At 42.7% G+C, this 25,452-nt stretch overlaps 1 protein-coding gene across 9 annotated transcripts in view; it reads left to right on the top strand.

The window, feature by feature from the left end:
* Positions 1–25,452, top strand: part of MEF2C (myocyte enhancer factor 2C) — a 504,569-nt gene that overhangs the window by 265,803 nt on the left and 213,314 nt on the right. For all 9 annotated transcript variants that reach the window (XM_030193373.1, XM_030193370.1, XM_030193375.1 and 6 more), the window contains one exon: positions 15,341–15,544. In XM_030193373.1, coding sequence (XP_030049233.1) covers positions 15,341–15,544 — 204 coding nt within the window. The remainder of the gene's footprint in view (positions 1–15,340; positions 15,545–25,452) is intronic.

The following is a 25,452-nucleotide window of genomic DNA, read 5'->3' as shown; positions in this document are numbered from 1 at the left end:
TGGCTTACGTCAGCCAGATTGCATTACTTCAGTCATCTCAATTTCAGCCACTTCCCTCCCTCTCTCTCTCTCTCTCTCTCTCTCTGTCTAAGATCTCTGCATCAGGACCTGGTTCCTGGTGGACTCTCCTCCTGGGGCATCCCCATTCTGCTCTGACTTTAGGGCTTTTGACTTCCTGTCTATTTGGAAGCCCCTCCCTCCTGAACAGGCAGCCTCAATTCCCCATAATGCACCAGAATCTGCAGTTCAGCCGGGGACACAACAGGTCTATTGCTACCTGCTGTTGGATGGCTGAACTGCCTCTTCCCACAGGGAAAAATACCAGGGACACCTGTATCAAGTCCCTCACTGCCTCACATGTACCAACTCAGGAAGTCTATTCCAAGTATGTGGTGAAGATAAAACGAACAGAGTATGGAGTTGGCAGTAGAGGAGAAGGGGATAAGAGAGACTTAACCTGGAGAAGGGTGTAGCAAGAAATAAGAGTGGAGGCATACTGAGTTACTGCAGCCTGGCCCTTCCTCTCACAGACTCAGTAGGCAGACTCCAATCTCTTAGCTTTTTCCCTCTTTACACCCAACCACTGGAACAAGTTCTTGGGTGAAATTCAAGAATTTACTGCTTCTGTCTGGTTCTGTTCTCAGTGAAAAGCACACCTATTCTGGCTTGCTTTTCCAGACACCTGTTTTTCCCTGTTTTTTTCTCCAAAGCATCTACCTTATCTTGCTTAACTCTTTACTGCAGACAGTGCATCCTGAGCAGTACATGATATAAAACCTGAAATAATAACATTTAAGGGGGTCATATTCAGCCACTGGTCACCAGTAGCCAAATTGTGTCTGGATTTGCGGTGCCAGCACGTATCAGAGTACCAGCACTAAGTACCCAGGCACTGCCAGTACTCAATGGCAGTATCTGCATAGCTTAATGGATAGTTATTCAGGTACAGCTGCTGAATATTGACAAAGATGTGGTAATTCCCGGACAGTGCCATGGCAGTCTTCCGAAATCTTCAGTGGCATTGTCTGGTTATATGCTTCTGAAATCCAGGGATCACCCAGTCAGTGGTAGAAGTCTCTCCTACCCAGTTATTTCCCACTGAATATCAGCCCCTAAGGGAGAGATTCTGTATATGGTGCCTAAAAAAATCAAATTGGTGCCGATTAAGCATATTCTATAATCAGCGCCTAGATTTAGGTGCTGATTATAGAATATGCTTAGTTGATATTTCATTGCCTAAATCTACTGCTAATTAATTCCAGGCTCTATTCCTTTTACCTTGCTGCACCTCACACCTGGAATAGACTACCTGAGCCTGTACGTCTAGCTCCGTCTTTGGCCGTTTTCAAGTTCAAACTTAAAGCCCACCACTTTTGACTCCTAACCACCACTCACCTGCCTGTCCTTTTATTCTCACCTCTTTATTCCCTTACCCTTATTGTTCTGTCTGTTACCATTATTGTTCTGTCTGTTTACCTGTCTGTTTACCTGTCTTATTTAGATTGTAAGCTCTTCGAGCAGGGACTGTCTTTCTGTGTATGGTGTACAGCGCTGCGTTTGCCTTGTAGCGCTATAGAAATAATAAGTAGTAGTAGTAGTAAATCTATGTGCATCCACTTACACCAATGAAAATATAGTGTAAATCCCAGAACGTAGATTTAGGTGCACTGGGTCAAATTCTATAACTAGGCGCATAAATTTCTGAACGCCCACGAAATGCCCATGTTCCCACCAATATCCATGCCCCTTTATGCCTGCACGCGTTTGGCGCAGATCGTTACAGAATATGCTTTAATCGGTGCCAATTAATGCTCAATATTGCTTGTTAAGTGCTGTTATCAGCACTTATTATCTTGTTAAATTATACGCATTGTTATAGAATCCACGCTGATTTTGGCACGGATCTCTAGGCGCATAGAATCCGGGGTTAAGTGTTTAAGATCTCAACATTTAGAGGAGAATTTTAAAACCTATTTCTGCTCTGAAGCAGTGTTTTATGGGCAGAAATGGTTGCTTATAAATTAGTGTATCCAATATGCACATAAATCTACACATAACCAAACTGATCGTACACCTTTCCTGAGGTGGTGGGAGTGGGAAGGGTTTGATTTTATTTGCCTACTTGATAAAATACATGCATATGCACATGACTTGGGAAGTTTGTGTGTCTGATCTAAACCAGATGTAAATGTAAGTGCATAATTTTCCTGGGATAATTATTGAAATGGAAACACATGTATTTCATTTTGAAAATTTGCTGATACCTGACGGGGAAAACTGTGTGCATGCAGTTTATGCTTGTGCTCAGCTATAGTTCCTATTTTGCATGATTTACTTTCTTAAAAGTAAAATGGGAGGGGTCTATGTTTTGCTAAGAGGGGCATGAAATTAGTATGTGCAGAACAGCACTTCTGTGTGGTCACCTTAAGAGTTCAGCAGACTTGGCTGGTAAACATAACAGTGGCTTTGATGGTATTTCTGTATTGAGGTCTTCAGTACTTTGATGGTAAGAAGCAGCAATATGTTACATCTTGAGGTTTCCACGTAACAGAAACTGTACTGTATAGAGACAGTCTACCTACAGTAGTGCGGTCAGAAAATGTGATTGGAAATAGCCTCCATGGCAGACAAATGTGTTAGACTGGTAAAATTCTGCATGTGTTGTAGGACACGTTCTACAATTACAGTCTAAATAGAAACTGCTATTTTTACAATAAGAGACAAGGAACAATGATAGCTAAATCACCTGCCACTGAAAATGCCTGGTTAGAGTCCACGGCGAAAGTGGCTATTTTGGGGGCAATCTGGGGCAGAGTTGGCACTTGGCCAATTAAGATAACCACATAAATAGGACAGCATAAAACACAGTCCTGTCTTTATGCGGTTCTTCTTAGCCGGTTTAGTGCTGAATATCTCACTTAACCAGCTGTGTTTTTGCCAGCTCCATATACCCAGAAATTCAGTGCTGGAGCCCAGACATGTCCCGGTATTGAATTTCTGGGTATAATGTCGATGTCTGCTGATCACCACCAACTGAATATTGGATGTGGATAGTGCTGCTGTATATCTTTACAGACCGCCTCAACGCTATCCACATGATAAATAGGAGGCGGTAAGGGCTCCCCCAGAAATGGCCACATGGCAATGCTACCACAGGGCCCTTATATTGCAGCTTTGTAAAAAGGGCCCTAAGTGCTGAATAACAGCATACATGCTGACTCAGGGGCCCTTTTACTAAGGCATGCCAAGAAATGGCCTGTGCTGGTGTAGGCACGTTTATTGGACGCACGCAGATCCACTTTTCAACGCGCCTGCAAAAAAGGCTCTTTTTTTAATGTCCGAAAATGGACGTGTGGCAAAATAAAAATTGGCGCACGTCCATTTTGGCCCTGAGACCTTACCACCACTTAATTGACTTAGCGGTAAGGTCTCGTGCATAAACCGGGTGGTAATCGTCAGCAAGCGTACACTGCCGATTACTGCCCGGTTAGCACTTTGTGGTAGAAAATAAAAAATATTTTCTGGCGTGCGTATCGGATACACGTAAAAAATGAAATTACTGCCCAGGGCATGTGGTAACCGGGCAGAAGTTCCAAATTGATGCGCATTGGACATGCATAGGCGCCTATGCACCTTAGTAAAAGGGCCCCTCAACCACCAGACCACCCACAAAGTAGCCGGCTTTCACTGTAGTGGCCTTCGATAATTTTCAGTGGCACTAAACACTTAAGTGCCACTGAATTTCAGCAGATAGCTTTGAATAAATGATTTTACCAGCCAGGAGCCATTTCTGGCAGGTTAAGTCATTTTGAATATTGATCCCTTGGCTGTTAGTGCGCTAACTCTCCACCCTTTGCCATTGCAGTAATGCCGGCACAGGGGCCTTTTTACTAAGCCGCGTAAGCGTCTACGCGTGTCTAATGTACGCCAATTTGGAGTTAACCACCCGGGTACTGCGTGGCTCTTGCAGTAATTTCATTTTTGGTGTGCATCCAATACGCGCGTCCGATTTCTGGCGTGTAACATAGTAACATAGTAACATAGTAGATGATGGCAGAAAAAGACCTGCACGGTCCATCCAGTCTGCCCAACAAGATAACTCATATTTGCTGCTTTTTGTGTATACCCTACTTTGATTTGTACCTGTGCTCTTCAGGCACAGACCGTATAAGTCTGCCCAGCACTATCCCCGCCTCCCAACCACCTGCCCCTCCTCCCAACCACCGGCTCTGGCACAGACCGTATAAGTCTGCCCAGCACTATCCTCACCTCCCAACCACCAGCCCTGCCTCCCAACCACCGGCTCTGGCACAGACCGTACAAGTCTGTCCAGGGTACTGCGTGGCTCTTGCAGTAATTTCATTTTTGGTGTGCATCCAATACGTGCGTCCGATTTCTGGCGTGTGTCTGCTACTCGCTCCTAGTGGCATTTGATGCGCGTAGGTCATTACCGCCCGGTTACCGCGTGAGACTTTACCGCTAGGTCAATGGCTGGTGGTAAGGTCTGAGACCTAAAATGGACGCGCACCAATTTTTGTTTTGCCGCATGTCCATTTTTGGCAAAAATTTTAAAAAGGCATTTTTTGCAGGTTCGCTGAAAAATTGATCTACACGCGCCCAAAACACGCACCTACAGTACCGCAGGCCATTTTTCAGCGCATCTTAGTAAAAGGACCCCACAGCCTTTTCAAAGTGAACAGGCTGTGTCAGCACTGCTGTTCGACTTTGTAAAATGGGGTAAGAATAGCACATGCAGTTGATAACAGAACCCCCTCCCCCCCAACATATTTTCAGAGAATTTCCTCTATTGTTTCATTTTGAAAATGACTTGAAACCCTATAGGAAATATGGACATATCTTATGTTATTTCAGACGACTGCACATCCCTATTACTTTATTCCAATCTGTCCCCAGGGTACATGGATCAGTTTTAATTTGATTCATTCACAGATTCAACAGTTGCTTATCTCTGTCTAGTTTAGTTCCACTTCCAAATTGTTCAGTGTGTTTTTAATTTCCCCATGCAGTACAGCATCAAAAGCTTTTCTCTATGATACCAAGTGCTTACGGTTAACTATGCAATCTGGGTTAGTTTTAATATGGTACAACTCTAGTTTGAATATATGAAAAAATATTGAATGTTTGACTTACTTGACCAAAACACTTAATTCTTTAATATTTTTGTCTGCTTTCCATTGGTGTGGTGAATAGTTTGCTTTTGTGATTTACAAATACTTTTGAGAGTACTAGGTGATTCTTTTTTAAAGGATCTTTTTTCTATTGCATTATGTACCTCACTACATGTCAAATCTGTTAAGTGTATTCTTTCATCAGCTTTCCACTGAGCTGAGTTTGCATACACTTCTGCTCTGAGGCGTGAAAGAGACATTCTTGCAGACTGTGTCCCTTTGCAGCCAGCTCTTGTTGAAGAGGGCTCTACATCTCTATCAATTAGTTGTTAATACACGTGCTTTCGGTGAACAGATTAGTTACGAAGCGTGATGTTTTCGTGGATTATAAGGGATAAAGATGTTGAGTGTGGGCATGTAGAATTACCTCTTTCAAGAGATAGGGGAAGGCTAATGGAATTAGAAATGCTTAAATATCAGTTTCCCGTAGTATGACTGGCTGGGATTCCAGAGTAGACTGGGGTGGCAGTTCATCTTAGCTTGCATTAGGAATGCTAACAAGATAAGAAGATTGGGCCCTTACACTGTAGCGAGTGATTGGAGGGGTGGATGATTTGGCTTTAGTCCCAGTCCATGTGCACTCGTACTTATCCTGTAGGACGAAGAGAAGGGAGTGCAAAGTATTAGATTTGACATTAACATTCATAGCTTGATTGGTATGTGTCCTGTGCCGATTCTAATGCCCTCTAATGCCTTCTCTATAACTTTAATTCAGAACAGGGAAAAAAATCTATTGTTTAAACACCAAATGTAATGAAAACTATGGTGCTCATTTTTAAAGCAGATGGACGTCTTAAGATGCCTAAAAAATGTCATCTGCTAAAAATCGTCCAAATCCTAATTTTGGAAAGTCAGAGTTTGGATGTTTCACACTTTAGTTTGTCCAAATAGCAAGGGGGCATATTTTGGGTGGGACTAGGAAGGGCCCAAAAGTATAATGTCTAATAGGGATTTTCGAATGGGAAGAAACATCCAATTGAGCAGCTGACCACTGGATGGATTAAAGCATGACTCTTCTTTAATCCTCCAGTGATTGATGTCCTGTACCCTCTGTCAGCTGCTGTTATTGTGGCCCTTCTGAACAAGCAGCAGGCAGATCAAGAGGCGTACCAAGGAGTAAAGTGGGATTTGTACCAAGGGACCTAGGTACAAATCCTACTTTAACTGTTATTTTTTATAATTCTGAGCCTTCCAGAAACAGAAAAATACCTACTGTACCTAAATATATAAGACATTTGCAAGCCTGAAGGGTATTGAAGTGGTGTACATTTAGGTAAAGTAGGTATTTTTCAGGTCCTGGAGGGATCGCATTTACAAATAAAGAGTTATAGTGGGGCTTGTAGTTTGAAAATTATGCCAGATAGTCGTTATGTCCATGATTTTTGTCATTCAAAAGTTGGATATTCTACTCTGGAAAATGGTTATTCATTTTGGATGTTTTCAGTGCAAAAACCTCTCTCACAGCTGTAATCAAACAGGAAATCTAGATTTTTTTTCCTGTTTAATTATGGCTGTGAGGTTTTTTTGTACGTTATGAACAGGACAGGTTTATTTTTTTTTGTGTGTGTCAGTATTTGGGTTGCACTTTTTTCCTTGTATTCAGACAAATTTACTCCCCCCGTTTACTAAGCTGCCGCACTGCAATGCCAACACAGCCCATTCAAAGTAAATGGGCTGTGTCGGCATCAGCTGCTAGCACGGCTTAGTAAATAGGGTGGTTAGCTTTATGGAATAGCAATCTCATTATATCTAACGCTATTTGTATATTCCCAATTAAATCTGAAGTGATCCACAACCAAATTTGATATAATGTAATAGTCCGCCAAACTCCCAAGAACTAGTTCAAAGTAGATTACAAAAACTAAAACTAATATCAAGAAAAAAATCTATTCTAGTAAATATTTCCTAAATAAATATGTTTTTAATTTCTTTTGAAAAACAGAAGATGGGGTTTTTAAGCCATTTGGCAAGGCAAGAGTAAAGATTTCTCCAGTAATGATTTTGATTTGCTTTAAAGGGAAAAAGATGGTTTCAGTGCTGTTTTGGGGGCTTGAAAGGAGGTTTGGAGGGGCATAATCGAAAAGGATGCCCAAGTTTTGCTGAGGACGTCCTTGCAAAGTGTCCCGATGGAGGGGCGGGGAAACTCATCAAAACAAGATGATCCATCTTTCGTTTCGATAATACGGTGGGGACGCCCAAATCTTGAAATTTAGGTCGTCCTTAGAGATGGTTGTCCCTAGACTTGGTCGTTTCTGATTTTTGGTGATAATGGAAACCAAGGGCGCCCATCTCAGAAACGACCAAATGCAAGCCCTTCAGTTGTGGGAGGAGCCAGCATTCGTAGTGCACTGGTCCCCCTGCCGTGCCAGGACAGCAACCGGGCACCCTAGGGGACACTGCAGTGGACTTCAGAAATTGCTCCCAGGTACATAACTCCCTTACCTTGTGTTCTGAGCCCCACCCCCAAAACCCCCACCCCCAACTGTACACCACTACCAGAGCCCTTACAGGTGATGGGGGGGCACCTAGGTGTTGGTACAGTGGGTGTCTGGTGGGTTTTGGAGGGCTCACATTTACCACCACAAGTGTAACAAGTAAGGGGGGATGGGCCTGGGTCTGCCTGTCTGAAGTGCACTGCACCCACTAAAAGTGCTCCAGGGACCTGCATACTGCTGTGATGGACCTGAGTATGACATTTGAGGCTCAAAAATTGGCTTTCGATTTGAGCGACCCTGTGAGAAGGAGCCCATCTTCCGATTTGTGTCGAAAGATGGGCGTCCTCTTTTGAAAATGAGCCTGTTAGTGACTTAGGAAATAATGCAGCTGTAAATGATAATAATTCATAGTTCAGGGTAACTTGACTTGAAAACATTGATCTGCACCCTTTATTGACTTTAACCTTCATTTTAAAATTAGTTTTCACTGCATACTCAAGTCATCTAGGTGGGAAAATGGACAACTAAGTACACTTGTTTAAAACTAGGACAATATTATTTAAAAAGCTCAATAAGCTTTAACGCCTTTTTAAAATACAGGTGAAGGCCCATTTCATATAAAATATTGAGATCAGATTTCTAGCTCAGGACATGCTTAATCCCAGTGGGGATATGAAGGGAAAAAGTTGCTTTATTTATGGGGTCTTTTACTAAAATGTGTTAAGCACGTACCCCTGATTATGTAAAGGTTGTTCAAATTTGGGTGACATTGAGGGGCATAATCGAACGGGGGGAGCCCAAGTTTTCCTGAAGATGTCCTCGCAGGATATCCCGGTGAAGGGGCAGGGAAACCGGTATTATTGAAACGATGAGCGGCCATCTTTCGTTTCGATAATACGGTCGGGGACGCCCAAATCTCAGCATTTAGGTCGACCTTAGAGATGGTCGTCCCCGGTTTTTGGCGATAATGGAAATCGAGGATGCCCATCTCAGAATCAACCAAATCCAAGCCATTTGATCGTGGGAGGAGCCAGCATTCGTAGTTTCACTGGTCCCCCTCACATGCCAGGACAGCAACCGGGCACCCTAGGGGGCACTGCAGTGGACTTCAGAAATTGCTCCCAGGTGCATAGCTCCCTTACCTTGGGTGCTGAGCCCCCTAACCCCCCCCCCCTGAAAAAAAACCCACTCCCCACAACTGTACAACACTACCATAGCCCTAAGGGGTGAAGGGGGGCACCTACATGTGGGTACAGTGGGTTTGTGGTGGGTTTTGAAGGGCTCACATTTATCACCACAAGTGTAACAGGTGGGGGGGTTGGGCCTGAGTCCTCCTGCCTGAAGTGCGCTGCACCCACTAAAACTGCTCCAGGGACCTGCATACTGCTGCAATGGACCTGAGTATGACATTTGAGGCTGGCATAGAGGCTGGCACAAAAAGGTTTTAAAGTTGTTTTTTTTTAGGGTGGGATGGGGTTAGTAACCACTGGGGGAGTAAGGGGAGGTCATCCCCGATTCCCTCCGGTGGTCATCTGGTCAGTTCAGGCACCATTTTGAGGCTAAGTCGCAAGGGAAAAAATGGACCAAGTAAAGTCAGCCAAGTGTTCGTTAGGGACATCCTTCTTTTTTCCATTATCGGCCGAGGACGCCCGTGTGTTAAGCCAGTCCCGCCTTCGCTATGCTTCCGACACGCCCCCGTGAACTTTGGTTGTCCTCGCGAAGGAAAGCAGTTGAGGATGCCCAAAATCAGCTTTTGATTATGCCGATTTGGGCGACCCTGGGAGAAGGACGCCCATCTCCCGATTTGTGTCGAAAGATGGGCGCCCTTCTCTTTTGAAAATGAGCCCAATTGTGTGTGATCCTGGGTTACGTGTGCAATCTAGCTGATTAAAGAGACAATTAACATCAATAATTGGCCACTAACAAATATTGATATTAATTGGTGCCAGTTAGGGGTTGCACATGTATTTGTATGAGCACAATTCTATAACGCTGTGCACCCAAATTCATAGCGTGCAACCTAAAGGGGATGTGGCCATGGGAGAGAGACATGGGTAGGTCAGGGGCATTCTGAAAAGATGTGAATAGTGTTATAGAATTCTGGGGTTATGCATCCAACTTGTGCACCAGGATTTACACCAGGTAGTTGCACCCAAAACAAGGCGCTGGAAGCCCCATGCCACTATTTTATAAAGAACACCCTTCATAGAGTAGAGCTCAGTGCGGATTTTTCATGATGTCTATTTTTCAGTGTCATTTCCTGAATCCGGGCCATAATGTGGGAACTGGTGCACGTTAACTACTGCTGCACAAATGCGATAACTATTTTTTGTTATTTTTATCAATAAGGTGCACTAATTAAAGGGCATTTTGTTTTAGGGGGCATAACTAGACGGGGCTTGGGTGGAGAAAGGGTGTGGAAAATAGTTAGCGTGTGGCAAATACCAGAAGCTGACTATCAATTTTGCAGATAGCACAGGTCCACTTAGGAGGCATTCTGGGGTAGATTCAATGTGTGGCTTGTGAAAAATACATGTGGAAAAAATTTCCACCTAAGCATATTCTATAAGCCGCGCCTAGATTTAGGCGTGGTGTATAGAATATGCTTAGTTGATATCCCAGCGCCTAAAACTATGTATCTCCATTTACACCAACAAAAATGTGGCTTAAATCCTGGTACATAGGTTTAGGCGCAGAAAGTCATATTCTATAACAAAGCGCATAAATTTCAAAATACCCACAAAGCGCCTGTTTCCCCACCCATAACCATGCCCCTTTTTGCCTGTGTGTTAGAAGTTAGGCGCACTGCATTACAGAATACGCTTAGCGAGTTGTGCATGTAAATTCTAATTATTGCCAATTAGTGCTCATTATTGCTTGTTAAGTGCGACCGGCAAAAGAAATGCTGGACATACCTGTTCCTGTGTTTGGTGGTAGTTAGTGGATTTGATGTACCGCCTTTCTGTGGTACAACCAAAGCGATTTACATTTATGATATGCAGACCCAAAATGGATGCACACCAATTTTTATTTTGCCGCACGTCCATTGTCAGCAAAAATTTAAAAAGGTCTTTTTTACAGGCGCATTGAAAATGGATCTGCTCGCGCCCAAAACACATGCCTACACTAGTGCAGCCCATTTTTCAGCGCACCTTAGTAAAAGGACTCCTATATGAATATTAACTAGTCATGCACTAGCCAGCTTTAAATAAAATGGAAATTCATTGCCGAAGAGGGCCTGGCATTGAATTTCTGGATTTAGTTATGGTGATAGACAAAAAAAACATCTGCAGCCAGCTGAATATCAGCTGGCTTCATTTTATGCGTATTGCAAACTGAAACAATGAAAATAAAATGAACATGAATTTTTTACAATAAAAAAGTTATCAAAATGTTCTTAAAGCTATTTTTTCTGTCATAACCTATCCGAATAGTTATCCAGATACTGGCACTGAATATCGGTGGTACCTGGATAAATCCTGCATCAGCCTTTGCTCCGATCCTGGACCACCCTGACATTATTCAGATTATACCGTGGTGATCAGTATAGATTTTCAGCAGCTGAGTATCAGTGGCTACCCCACTGAGCAGCAGTTATCCGGGTAAGACCCACTCCTACCTGAATAAGTACCCCTGAATTTAGTCATAAAATGAAACTAAATTCACATCCCTACTGTAGCATGAGAACTTTTCAGTTCCTCGACAAAAAAAAAAAAAGGTTTCTGATGGGCAAAGGCAGGAAATGTGTCAGTGTGGCTGACAACCGATGAGGCCAGCCTTCAAAAAGATAAAATAACTGATACGCCAAGTGGTTCTAATTGGAAGCTGGTAATCGACTAACTTAGAAGGTAATTACCGACATCAGTTACTCATTTCAGGTATACGTGACAGCTTAGTGAGTAGACAAGCTACATAACCAAATATAATCCACCTGGAAAGATTTATGATGAACAAATTTTTCCAGTTTATGAAACGTATGCAGTGTATTATTTTTTTCCTCTATTTGCACTTACATTTAAAAAGAGACTTACACTGTGATCTACCTTCCTAAGTCAGCATTAAAAAGGTTATGTCTTAACATGAGTGAAAATCAGTATGACAACACCAGGTAAGATGATAGTTATAATGACAGCAGTACATCGGATTTCGATGCCTGTTGTTTAAATTGAATGATGTGCAGAATGCGGCAGCGTTGCCATGGCCACATGATAAATAGTGCAGCATGTTAGGTTTCCCCGCACTAGCTAATCCCTAATGAGCCCATTTTGATGCTTTTTTGAAGAATTTAATGCATGATAGCATTGCCATCAGAGAACTAGGGGTAACACTGACACCTTTGCAAAAAGTGCAGTTTAACCCTCTTTCTACATGAGTGTTAGTGAATGACTGTGTTAATGCATGGCTAATGCCTAGTGTTAACGCCTATTGGTACCAAACTCTTCAGTGTAGAAATATGTTGAGCTTCTGTGCAAAAGTGATAAATGTTGTAGACATCTCAATTAAAACTTTGTCAGACTTGTGAGTGCTTGTACAAAGTAGAGCGCTGCTGAGCCCGGTACTCGGACCAGGTTCTGCTTGGCGGCTGGACAACCCCGGGTTTCACCTGCGCTGACCGCCGTTCCCCAGAGGTTGAGCCCCTAGGTGCGGGCAGCCTGCAGGACTTACGGGACGGAGCTGGAAGTGGGGTGATGAATATATCGGCCATGCAGGCAGCTGGTCAAGAGAGTAATCCAGGTACAGGCAAGTCAGTAGGCAGGCGGCAGGCAAAAGAGTAATCCAGGTACAGATGAAAGTCAGTAGGCAGGCAGCAGGCAAAAGAGTAATTCAGGTACAGACGAAAGTCAGTAGGCAGGCGGCAGGCAGAAGAGTAATTCAGGTACAGACGAAAGTCAGTAGGCAGGTGGCAGTCAAGAGAGTAATCCAGGTACAGGCAAGTCAGTAGGCAGGCGGCAGGCAAGAGAGTAATCCAGGTACAGACGAAAGTCGGTAGACAGCCGGCAGGCAGAAGGGTACTCCAGGTACAGGCAAAGTCAGCAACGAGGGACTAGTAGATAAGCAGACTACAGAGTTAGAAACACCTACCAAAGTAGAAGCTGAAGCATGGAGTCCAGGGAGAGCTCAGTTAATAAAGTGCTGGCATCTGACATTAGCAGGGAGAAGGGGCAGAGCCATAGGACAAGAGCAGGGGAAGGAAGAACTGGAAGACCAATGGGAGAGAAGCAAGGGAAGCCAGGCAGAGGGAAGAGCAGACCCAGGTGGGTAGAAGCAAAGCAATCAAGGAGCCTGGAAGCCAGGCAGAGAGAGAGAGCAGAAACAGGTGCATGGAAGCAAAGCAATTAAGGAGCCTGCAACCACCGCTCTGTGAACAAACCCAGAGAGGACTGCACACACATGGCTCAGGCAGTGCCAGTCAAGTATGCGTGTCGACAAGACCCTGCGCAGCCCGAGAACGCCGCTTGTGTTGAGGTAGGGAACATGACAAACTCAGGTACAAATATATATATATATATATATATATATATATATATATATACACACACAGGGCTTTTTTTGAGGGGATACTTGGGGATACTGAGTACCGGCACCTTTTCCATTGTCTGGTAACATTGATCCATGATCCCCAAGTTTTGATGAAAGATCTCAGGCTCTACACACCAATTCTGCCTTGTCATAGATTCCATGGCTGGTTGCAGGGGGCCTCGCATTTGAGTACCGGCACCTTTTTTGCTAGAAAAAATGCATTATATATATATATATATAAACCACATTTGTTGTACAACAGAAAGCTGATACATCAAATCCATGACCCTTTTCCCTCTTAGGGTCATGATCCCAATTAAAACTGTACATATATTTATGAAAAGTAAAATATTTGTCAGATGAATTACCAGTAAGAACCAACTGTGTGAACTATTTTAGCCTGGCTAGTAGGACAGGAGAAATGCCAATCTACCTGTTTCTGTGAATGAAATGGCCTTTTCACACTCAGAAGTGTTTGTGTATTGTTAGTTGCTGTAAGAGCTCACACGCATGTGGTCTAGTGGTTTTCAACCCAGTGCTCAGAGACCACCTGGCCAGGTGGGTTTTCATAATATCCATAATGAATATGCATGAGAGATATTTGCATACCAAAAAGGTAGTGCTTGCAAATCTTTCTCATACATATTCATTGCGGATATCCTGAAAACCTGACTAGCCAGGTGGGGCCCCTGAGGACTGGGTTGAAAACCACTGGTCTAGGTTGTAATGTTCCTTTGTGGACAACTGCCAAGTAATGTACATAGGGAATAATTATGCTAGTTATTGCTGCATGATGCTAATACCGCATTAGGAGCTACCACCCAGGAAAAAGATCTAGGTGTCATCATGGACAACACATTGAAATCTTTTGCTCACTGTGCAGCTGCAGCCAATAAAGCAAACAGAATGTCAGAAATTATTAGGAAAAGAATAAAGAATAAAACAAAAATATGATAATGCCTCTGTATTGCTCCATGATGCAACTGTACCTTGAGTATTATATGAAATTCTGGTCACTGCATCTCAAAAAATATTCAGTAGAATTTAAAAAGATACAAAGAAGGGTGACTAAAATGATTAAGGTGATGGAATTACACTCATTTGAGGAAAGGATAGGGAGTTTGGGGCTCTTCAGTTTGGAGAAGACACAGCTGAGGGGAGATAGAGGTCTATAAAAACCTTTAGTGGAATGGAATGGGTAAATTTGAATCAATTGTTTAGTTTTTCAGAAAGTATAGAGACTAGGGGACACATCATGAAGTTACTAATTAGTAATTTATATGAGAAACATTTTTTTAACACATATTGCGGGAGGCAAGGCCAGTGCTAGTGTCTCTGGCGCCCTCCTGCAAACTGTCACCCCCCCCCCCCACCCCGGTCTAACCCAGCCCAGCATCTCCTTTATCTCTTCTCCCTCCCCCTTCTCCCACCCACCCCCTTTTTCAGCTCCAGCTCCGTTCTCTCACCCATGTCCTGGATCAACTCCCACCTCCATCTCTGCCTGTAGTCACTAGCCAGCAATGCATGCTCTTCCGAGACACAGATTAACTACTTGGAAATAGTTAATGTTGTGACTCGTAGAAGTACACGGTTTCGGTGCTCCAGACCATTTTATTAGAGGCAGAGTGGCGGCAGTGAAAAAGAACAGGGCTGCTGGGGAGGGCTAAAGCCAGGCACTCACGAATATTGGTTCCCCCCTGCCCTGCATAACCTGCTTACCTTGTTCTGCTGGCCCTATCTGGAGGATGTAGTAGGACAGCATAGCTGGGTTTTAAACATTGTCAAATTTCAGGAAACCATTATTAAGGTAGGCCTGGGGAAAGTCACTGCTTATCCCTAGTGGTAAGTAGCATGGAACTTGCTACTCTTGGGGATCCTGTCAGGTACTTTTGACTTGGATTGGCCTCTGTTGGAAGGATGTTTAGATTGTAACTCTCTGAGCAGGGACTGTCCTTCTATGTTAAATTGTACAGCGCTGCGTAACCCTAGTAGCGCTTTAGAAATGTTAAATAGTAGTAGTAGTATGTTGGTCTGACCCCAGTATGGCAGTTTTTATTAGCTTGTTTTCTGACTGAACATTTTCACTCTGCAAGTCTGCAGCAATTTCATGCCATCATGTCATGAATTAGATTGTGGCTGTCCTCAGCCAAATCTTTCAGGGTTTTTTTTCTCACAGAATTGCCTTCTTTCTTGCAGGTGACATTTACAAAGAGGAAATTTGGGTTAATGAAGAAGGCTTACGAGTTGAGCGTTCTATGTGACTGTGAGATTGCTCTAATCATCTTCAACAGCACTAACAAACTGTTCCAGTACGCCAGTACTGACATGGACAAAGTGTTGCTGAAATACACAGAGTACAATGAGCCACATGAAAGTCGAACAAATTCAGATATTGTAGAGGTAAGAGCCGAAGGGCTGTTAAGACTCATTTTTTTAATTTCATTATGTTTCTGATTCTTTCCAAAGCTCTCTATAGTTTAAAAAAAAACCCAAAAAACCCAAAACAAAACATAATTACAGTGTTAATTCTGGTGTCTTGAATGAAACCAAACAATAGCATAAAATGTATCCCCTCTTGCAAAAACGATCAAAAATACATTATTAAAAATTAAAGCTATCTTTTACTGATACTGTTTACTTTATTGTAATAACCTCTTCAACCCATTTCAAACATTCTATAGTTATATTTAATAAACCATATCAAAAATGTTATTTAACTTAACTCTTTATTTTCTAGCAGTAAACAGTTCTTATTTTTAGTGGGAGCCTAACAGTATGGATAATATCTACATATAAGATCATTTTTATGTACTATAAAAGAAATGATTAGAAAGTTCTGGAACAGAATCTAGAAAATGCAGTAATTAATTCAGTAGGTGTGATATAATTATGGTACAGAGTGCTGCTCAAAAATACACAAAGAGAGGCCTACAGAAGCAAGAATTGATCCAAAAAGCCATAATCATAGGGCTGACCCTTCCTACAAATTGTTTCTACCAGCCAATATCAGGACAGTTCTTACAACTGCTGTCATTTTCTGAGGCCAGTAAAGTAAACTAGTCAGTTGAAGAAGTGATACTTCATGATACCTGTTAATGCTTTAGCAATCATAGGATGGTGCAAAAAATAGCAGTAGCAAAAAGAAAGCACCAAGAGCCTTCAGAAAACGGGACAAGAATCCTTTAATCACACAACTTAGGAAACAGACTTCAAACAGTGACCCGACTCTGGCACACAGCGCCTGCGTCAGGTGTCTCAAAGGTGTAAGCACCCTTTGCAGTGGCAAAACTTGCTCCTCTGCACCTTATCAGAGTAAACTTTAACACGGAGGGACAGCGTTTTTATTCTGATAATAGTGCAGAGGAGCAGGTTTTGCCACTGCAAATAGTCCTTACACCTTGGAGACCCCTGACGCAGGCGCTGTGCGCCGACACGGCCCGTGTCAGGTCATTGTTTGAAGACTGTTTCTTAAGTTGGGGTGATTAAAGGATTCTTGTCTCATTTTCTGAAGGCTCTTGGTGCTTTCTTTTGCTACTTGGATTTTGTCTTGTGCTTTGTACCCTCTCTTTGCTGTGCAAAAAATAACAGATCATTTAAGAACTCAGGTGATTTAAACTTTAGAGGTGCTATGGGTTATGTCAGGGGAGTTTTTTTTCCTGAAATCATTGGATTTCTTTTGTTATCCTATTCTTTGCACTTTCATTTGGTACCCTGATAGTGCTCATTTTTGGGTCCATTTACTAAGCTGTGGGCCATACGGTGGAGAGCCCTTACCACCGCCCACTGAGGTGGCAGTAAGGGCTCCCGCTGTAACCCTGTGGTAACTGGACAACGCATAGCAGTGCCTGACTACCACCACGCTAACCATTTCCAGATTTTGTTTTCCCAAAGAAGTGGCACATGTTGGGCCAGTGGTAGTCCTGGAATAGCGAGCGGTAAGCCCATGTTAGGCTTACCGCCTCTCTGTAAAAGGGCCACTTATATTGTTAGTTTGATTTCTCTTTGCATTCTCCTTTCTGTCTCAGTGCTTCGATATTAAATGTAAGGATCAGTATTCACCTGATGCAAATTCCTTTCTCATTTCTGCTGGTATGAAAAACAAAAACTGCCAATTCCTTGAAAAGTGCTCCAGGTCGCAGCTCAGTCTAAAACTTTGATTTCATGGCTTCTCTCCCCCTTGATACGTTCAGATTTATTCCCTTAGACACAGGAAAATTCTTCACTAGCTGTTATAACCAGAACATGGAAGTCATAATGGGGACTCTACTGCCAAGTGTTCCACAGCAGTGACAAATTTTATGACATTACTTGCACCTAATGCAGGCAGGGAAATAGGATGATGTCCTTCCTCTCTAAATTCCAAATCCTTCTCCTGCAGATAGTTTCTCTAGAACTCTTTTTGGGACTACTAAACCAAACAATGGATTGTCTATTGGGACCACTCTTATGGGTGAATGGCATAGCTTAGCAAAATGATTTAGCGGCTCATTTTGAAACAGAAAAACATCCAAAAAGCAGCACAAAGCAGCAGATGGACTTTCTAATTTTTTGCCAAAACATCCAAATCACTGTATTTGAAACCCATTTTTAAGATGTTTTTCTATGCAGTTTGGCTGCAGTGCATGGGATAAATTGACCCCTTTTTATTTCCAGTTATCCTTCATTAAAAGTAAAAGATGAAAAATGGCCTATGGCTATGAAACATAGAGCCTGTTTGCTACATGTTTTCTATTGGGAAAGGCTTAGTAAATAGGGCCACGTGTTTGTTGTCCACTGCCATCTAGCACTCTTTTTCTGCTTTTACCTCTTCTATTAAAGGCAACCTGTAGATTTTCTGCTTCTCCTCAGAGAAAGCAAAATTATTTACATCTAGAAGTTGACTTCTCTTAATAGTAACGACTAACTATAGAACTGAAGTGACCCCCACCCTCCCAACCCACCTAGAAATACTTCTATGTGTGGTTTACTGTTCTAGAAAGCTCTAGCAACTTAGAGAGCTTTGTTTGCAATTTTTCCGGCCCTGGAAGCAGCACATACCATCATTCATATATGACGGCTAATACCTGCTGTCTTCAGAGAACATCTGTTACAGGTAAGCAGTTTTGCTGTCTCTTCAGTTGCTGCTTCCAACTGCTTATGCATTATGGGGTTCTTTTACTAAACCATGGTAGCATTTTTAGCACACACTAATGATTAGCATGCGTTAGACAATAGATGCCCATAGGAATATATGGGCGTCTCTAGTGATTAGCACGTGCTAAAAACTCGATTGCGGCTTAGTAAAATACCCCCTATGAGTCTTATATCCAGTCTCATGTGTTTCAGTGTATTGATTGCCTGTATTTCACGGGGCTCATTTTCAAAGCACTTAAACTTACTTAAGCTAGGGAAGTCGAAGTGCTTTGAAAATACGCCTCCACGGAACTTTGCCTAAGTGCTTTGAAAATATGTCTCCACATCTTCCGTGCATGTTACCAATACTATTATGCTGAATAAGGCTGGGTTGTATTATAGAATTATCTACGGTGTTTCATGATATGTCCTTCCTGATGGCTCTTTCTGTTTGATTGCAAAAGGGCCTCCGTTGATTCATTAGACAATATGTTATGCAGCTTTCAATCTGCAAAACAGAATACCAGGGCCATGTTAGAGAAGCAGTGGCAGAGAGCACTCCTTTGTAGCACACAGGAACATGGTTTTGCAGCACGTGGGTGTTTAGAAAGAGCACTTACATTAGAGAGAAAAAAAGCTCTGCATAATTATCGTGTCTTCCTTGATAATTAGCTTTTCTGTTACAATAGTGCAAAATCTTACAAAACCTTAGTACAGAGATTGTAAGGGTCTTTACTCTCAGGGTATACATTCAATAGATGTATCCAAGCAAAATATAAATGCCCTCAACTCTAGCATTGAAGATATTCTTTTTGTGAATTGCAAAACAAAGTCGCTGAGATGAAAAGTATTTGCTGGATCAGAATTTAAATATTTTGGTTTTCTGACATCTAAATTGAATGTTTACATTTATAGCTTTTAATCTTTGCAACCAAGAATATTGTTACAGAACGCTAACAACTCCAGTATCCTGAACACCGCTGCTGTTTCCTTGACAGTATTAGTTGACAAGTATTGTAAAGCAGAACATATGATTCTGTTTTGGGACAGATTAGAAGTACAGGAAGAATTATTCTAGTGTAACAAAATATGTATTTAAATTAATTTACATCTGTCTTCATAAAGGCAATTTAGAAGCATGTCCAAGGCGGAAAAAAATGAGCACTCTGAGCAGTGTAAATGCAATTACAAAGTAATGCAAGCCTGCATCTTAGGGACAGTAAGAGTACATAAGTAATGCCATACTGGGAAAAGACCAAAGGCCCATTGAGCCCAGCATCCTGTCCCCGACAGCGGCCAATCCAGGTCAAGGGCATCTGGTAAGCTTCCCAAACGTAAAAACATTCTATACATGTTATTCCCGAAATTGTGGATTTTTCCCAAGGCCATTTAGTAGCGGTCTATGGACTTGTCCTTTAGGAAACCGTCCAAACCCTTTTTAAACTCTGCCAAGCTAACTGCCTTCACCACGCTCTCCGGCAATGAATTCCAGAGTTTAATTATGCGTTGGGTGAAGAAAAAGTTTCTCCTATTTGTTTTAAATGTACTACACTGTAGTTTCATCGCATGCCCCCTAGTCCTACTATTTTTGGAAAGCGTGAACAGACGCTTCACATCCACCTGTTCCACTCCACTCATTATTTTATATACCTCTATCATGTCTCCCCTCAGCCGTCTCTTCTCCAGGCTGAAAAGCCCTAGCCTCCTTAGTCTTTCTTCATAGGGAAGTCGTCTCATTTTCTTTACCATGGACATACATTATAAACAAAATGGAGGCTGTTTAAAACAGAAGCAGGTAGCACATTACTCATCATGATCCTCTTATCTATATAAAAATGAGAGAGGCAAGTGGCAACTTATACGGTCCATTTTGTAAGATGGGTAAAATACATAAAAATGCATGGGGCAGGGGTGGGGAAGCAAAGGAGAGGGAGAGGTAGCAGCAGAGTTCCGTTAACTGACATCTGGGCGGAGTGAGGGAGAATAAAGTTAGGATGACTTCAAAATAGTAAAGTCCATTCGTATCTGTACAGAGTCATGAATCCATTGCCCCTATTCAGGCATAGAGTGATGGTGTTAAGCTTTGCGATGAGCTCCAATTTAGCAGTTTCATTCTGGAACATCCTTTTGAAGTTCCTTTGTAGGAGTATAGCAACATTAAGGTCAGAGAGTATCCTGTACTGCAGCAAAGGTTTTGATTTTTGTTCCTATGAATTGCATTATTTTTTAAAGATTTTTAAAAAATAATTTAAGATTGTTTTTATTGATTTCTTTTACTCAGTCTTGGTATTTTTACAGCCTAAACATTTCAGTTGAAACTAATTTTTCTTCATTCAGTCCTAAACTTAAATGGAATGTTATAAAAGCAGATAAATAAAAAACATGTCGACATTTTCTTGAGAATGATAGGCTTCCATTCAAGGGAATGCTCTGTCAAACTCCTCTTTTCTGCAGCATGTTAACAGTGGTTTTCCAAGCAGAAAGAGTAGTTAAAAAACCAAGGATGAATTTCATTAGTGGTCTTGTGACCATTCCTTAACAGGATTGAGTCAGTCATTAAATTCATCAACGATCATCTGATCATCCATTGTCTCTCGTGCATCATCCAGTTTTGCTTTAAATGGGTCTAGTGTTAGACTTTTGCATCACCACCAAACAAACTGTTGAATTCATTTCTTGGTCCTTGAGTTAAAGCTCGTTTTCTTGGGTGTTGACCAAGGACGGCTGCATGCTGCCTGTATTCATATGGAAATGGATGGCTATACAGCCGACTTGTAGCAACCTGGTAGTGGGGAACATTTGTGTTTAAAATTCTTAATACGTTACCGATTTTCTAAGTAAAAAAACAGTAATCCTGGCCTGAAAACGGGACTGTTTTAGGCTATGTGATAATGGCTTGGAAAAGTCTACACACCCTTGTATATACTCCACATGCAAATTGTTCTTTGTATACACAAGAATATTATGGCCAGTATGGCACAGAGAGTGTAATCCAGATTTTACAGGCAGGAAAGAGACAGCTAGTCATGCCATCCTCACTGTCTTGCTGAAATGTGAATCTACCCCCCCCCCCCCCCCCCAGTCCCAGATCTATGGGAGGCCACCATCTTCCCTTGAAGTTCAGAAGCCTTCCTGTTGCCATTGCTGCAAAGCATACCCACAACATAACACCACCACATAGCTTTACTGTAGGGATAATGTTAGGAGGGTGACCTGCTATGTTTGCTTTATGCCACACATAGGGCCAGATTCTGTAAATGGTCCCCAAAGTTAGACATCAGGAAAAGTAGAGATGGCAACAGAAGTAGCAGCTCCAGGAGTGTTTATAAGGAAATCCCAGACAGGATTTGTAATTTAATTCATTCCTCATAGTGCTAATCTATATACCTCAAGTTTCATTTGTATGTACATAAGCATAAATGTTTTTAATTTTATGCTGTTTACAATATGGATGTAAATTGTTTGATGTGAGTCGTAGGAAGTCAGTCATTATGTATTTACTTTTGCAGTCCATTGTTATTAACACACTTAAAAGGGAAATTTCTGCACCCTCCCCCTTTTTTAGTTTATACATTTTTTTTAGTTTTGTAATTTAGTTTTATTATATAGTCTTATTTATTTTTATATATTGTTTTGTTCATAGTGTTTCTTCAACCCCTGAGGCAAGTGGGTAGGTCCCGCTGAAACACAGTTAGGTCTGTTCTGGTGTCAATAAAGTTGTTTTTCCTGGATTTTAATCCATGAGGGATCTCCTTATAAACTGTCCTGGAGCTGCTACTTGTGTTGCCATCTCTACTTTTCCTGATATCTTTGGATTTCCTTAGAAGTGTGTTTCCTGTTGTTGTTTGCCCAAATTTAGATGCCATTATGATCTGCACTAAGATAGTATTTTGTAAAGGGTGCTCTGTGCAGTGCACCCTTCACAGAATACTAGCTTGGCATGCTTCTTGTGCCTAACTTTGGGCATCAGCACTTATGCCTGACAAAAGCTGGTGTAAATTCTTGCGCCCAATTGATGGCAGTTAGGCATGCATATGTAGGTATTCTATAACATTGGGCCCAATTTCTAGGAATGCCCCTGACCTGACTATGTCCCTCCCATGGCCACACCCTCTTTGGAGTTGCCCATTATGAAATGTAGGTGCACATATTACAGAATAGGGCATGGGAAGATTTGCACATAACTCCTAATTAATACCTATTATTGATTGATAATACCTAATTGACTAACTAGTTTACACTTGGATCTGGGATCCGCACCCAGATTTGGTGACCTGTACAGAATCTGGGAGATAGTGCTTAGCATTGAGACTAGAAAGCCTTCTCCCACATATGAGTCATCCAAGCATTCTTCGTAAATGCTTTGTGGTACATCATACAGGTTCCCTTCAGCAAAGCCAGAGCTGCAAGGGGCAAATGGGGCAGTTGTCCTGGGCATCATGTGGCAAGGGCTGTCAGGCCACTTTCTTTCCTAGTGCACTGCTTGCTTTGGTCCTCACCTCCATGATATATTCCCTACTCCTTTCCCAAGTCAGCAGTAGGGGAAGCTTTTACCTAGGCATCAACTCCTACTGCCCACACAGCCATTCTCACTGCGGGAACCACAACATCTTACAGGTTTATTGCACAACTAGCCTTACTGCAGCAGGGGAGACCATTTGATGCTCAATGGGGTGGCACACAATGGAGAGGGGCATCAAGGATAGATAACCACATTACTTAGCTCAACTCAGTGGAGAGTGGAGGGAGGAAAACTTGTAGAAAAAAAGGTGGGGAAAGGGGAAAAATCTTGGGAGGGAAGAATGAGAAGGGAAAATCATCTGGAGGAAGGAAGGGGGTCAGAGGAAATACCTCCTGTACCTGAATGCAACTTGCCTTGTGCTACTACTGAAAGGGCATGAGCAAACTCCAATTCCCTTTCCCTTTTAAGAAGAAGGTAAGAGCATTAGAGGGAGCAGGTGTGAAAAGGGGAAGATTCTTTAGAAGATGGAGGGAGAAAAAGAGAATATCCTCAGGAATGAGAGGGTGAGAAGCTAGAAAAATAATTTCTGGATGGAGGAAAGGAGTGGATATGAAAGAGGTGCAAAGGTGGATACAGTGGAAAGAGGACGAGAATGGGTATAGAATGTACAAATGGGGAAAGAGTGAAGAGAGCAGGTGAGAAGGGAGCAGTGTGTCTGGATGGAGGGAATAAGAAAAAGGAACAGTTATATAGTGGAATTAGAAAAGGTACAGAGAAGGGCGACAAAAATGATAAAGTGGATGGGAATGGGACGACTTTCCCATGAGGAAAGGCTAAAGTGTCTAGGGCTCTTCAGCTTGGAGAAAAGACGGCCGAGGGGAGATATGATAGAGGCCTATAAAATAATGAGTGGAGTGGAATGGGTAGACGTGAATCGTTTGTTTACTCTTTCCAAAAATACTAGGACTAGGGGGCATACGATGAAGCTACAAAGTAGTAAATTTAATACGAATTGGAGAAAATGTTTCTTCACTCAACGTGTAATTAAACTCTGGAATTCGTTGCTAGAGAATGTGGTAAAGTTGGTTAGCATAGCGGGGTTTAAAAAAGGTCTGGATGGCTCCTGAAGGAACAGTCCATAGACCATTATTAAATTGACTTAGGGAAAATCCACTGCTTTTTTTCTGGGATAAGCAGCATAAAATTTATTGAATATTTTTGGGATTTTGCCAGGTATTTGTGACCTGGATTGGCCACTGTTGGAAACAGGATGCTGGGCTTGATGGACCTTGGTCTGTCCCAGTGTGGCAATACTTATATACTTATGACTGAAGTGAACAGGTGTAAAGAGAAAAGATCCTCTAGAAAAGAAAGGAGGGGTGAAAGGGGTATGAAGGATCCAGAGGGTCTAGAAATTGGATGAAAGGGAATGCAAAATTATATGGGACTGTGAAAGCAGCAAGGCAATGTAGAAAAAGGAGTGGGGAGGAGCTGAAAGGGGGTGGGGGTGGAAAGCTGGGTGAGAGGTAAGGGGAAGAAAGGGGCTAAATGCTAGGAGGGGTTGAGTGGAAGGGAAAGAGCTAAGAATGGTATGGGAACAAGAGTCAGAGGAAGATAGATGAGTGTTTGGGAGGGGTGAAGACAAAGGATGGAAATAGGGGACTAGGAAGTAGGTAAAAGACAGAGGGAATAGAAAGCTAGGAAAGGCGAGAGAAACAGGGGGACAGTAAGAAGGCTGAGTAGCGCATATGAATTGGAGGCTGAGGATTGTATAATGAGAGAAGGGGAGGATGAGGGCATAGCCGCCGAGAGGGTGGGCAGAGGGGACAAAATTCCCCGGGCCCGGGCCTCCAAGGGGAGCTCAGTGCCGCAGTTCTACCCGCCCTCCATCGTCTCACCTGCGTGAAAGCAGCGCTGCGGGCAGCAGAACACCTCCCTTCGGCCCTCCTTCCCTCCCTGTGTCCCACCCTCGTCTGACGTAACTTCCGCGAGGGCGGTACACAAGGAGGGAAGGAGGGCTGAAGGGAAGCGTTCTGCTGCCTGCAGTGCTGCTTTCAAGGAGGTGAGACTGCATTTTCAATGCAGGGGGCCTGGCCCGGTGGCGGATGGAGGGGGCAGCGGCGACCTCGGGGGGTGGAGGGGGAGCAATGGCTGCGGTGACCTCGGGGGGGGGGGGGCTGGAGGGGGGAGCGGTGATGGCGACCTCAGGGGGAGCGTGAAGTGGTGAGGGCGGCAGGGGCAGGGCCCCGGGGGCGGCTTTGCCCCGGGCCCGGCCCAGTCTCTTGGCAGCCCTGAATGAGGGATAAAGCCTAACCATGAGTGGAGAAGCAGAGAAGAGAAAAATGTATACACAAATACTATTTCATTTAGCACATCAAATAGTATCAATAAAATGTCATAATGTAGAAAAACAGTATAACACACTATAGCAGACTTCTAGCCTTTCTCTGCAAAATGGTATGTGGTAGTTTGTTTGTTTTTTTTTTTACCCTTGATTATGACTCATTTCCACCTCACCCCAGATTGTGAGGCCCACTTATTATTGTGCCAGGATTTTTATTTAGATACAATTTGATTTGAGGTTTGCAGATTTCTATTTCCCTCTGATTTTTCTAAGTACTTTCCAAGTGAATAAAGATGCAAATTCCTGTTGGTGGACTCTGTGAAAGTAAGAAATTAATTTGACTCCCAGCAAGACCCTTAATTCTGTCTGTATACAAGGACTTCTCCCCCC

This window comes from Microcaecilia unicolor, chromosome 2 (genome assembly GCF_901765095.1).
Source record: "Microcaecilia unicolor chromosome 2, aMicUni1.1, whole genome shotgun sequence".
In the NCBI taxonomy this organism is placed as follows: domain Eukaryota; kingdom Metazoa; phylum Chordata; class Amphibia; order Gymnophiona; family Siphonopidae; genus Microcaecilia; species Microcaecilia unicolor.
Note: the sequence above shows the minus strand (reverse complement) of the source record. Positions and strands in the feature narration are given on the sequence as shown.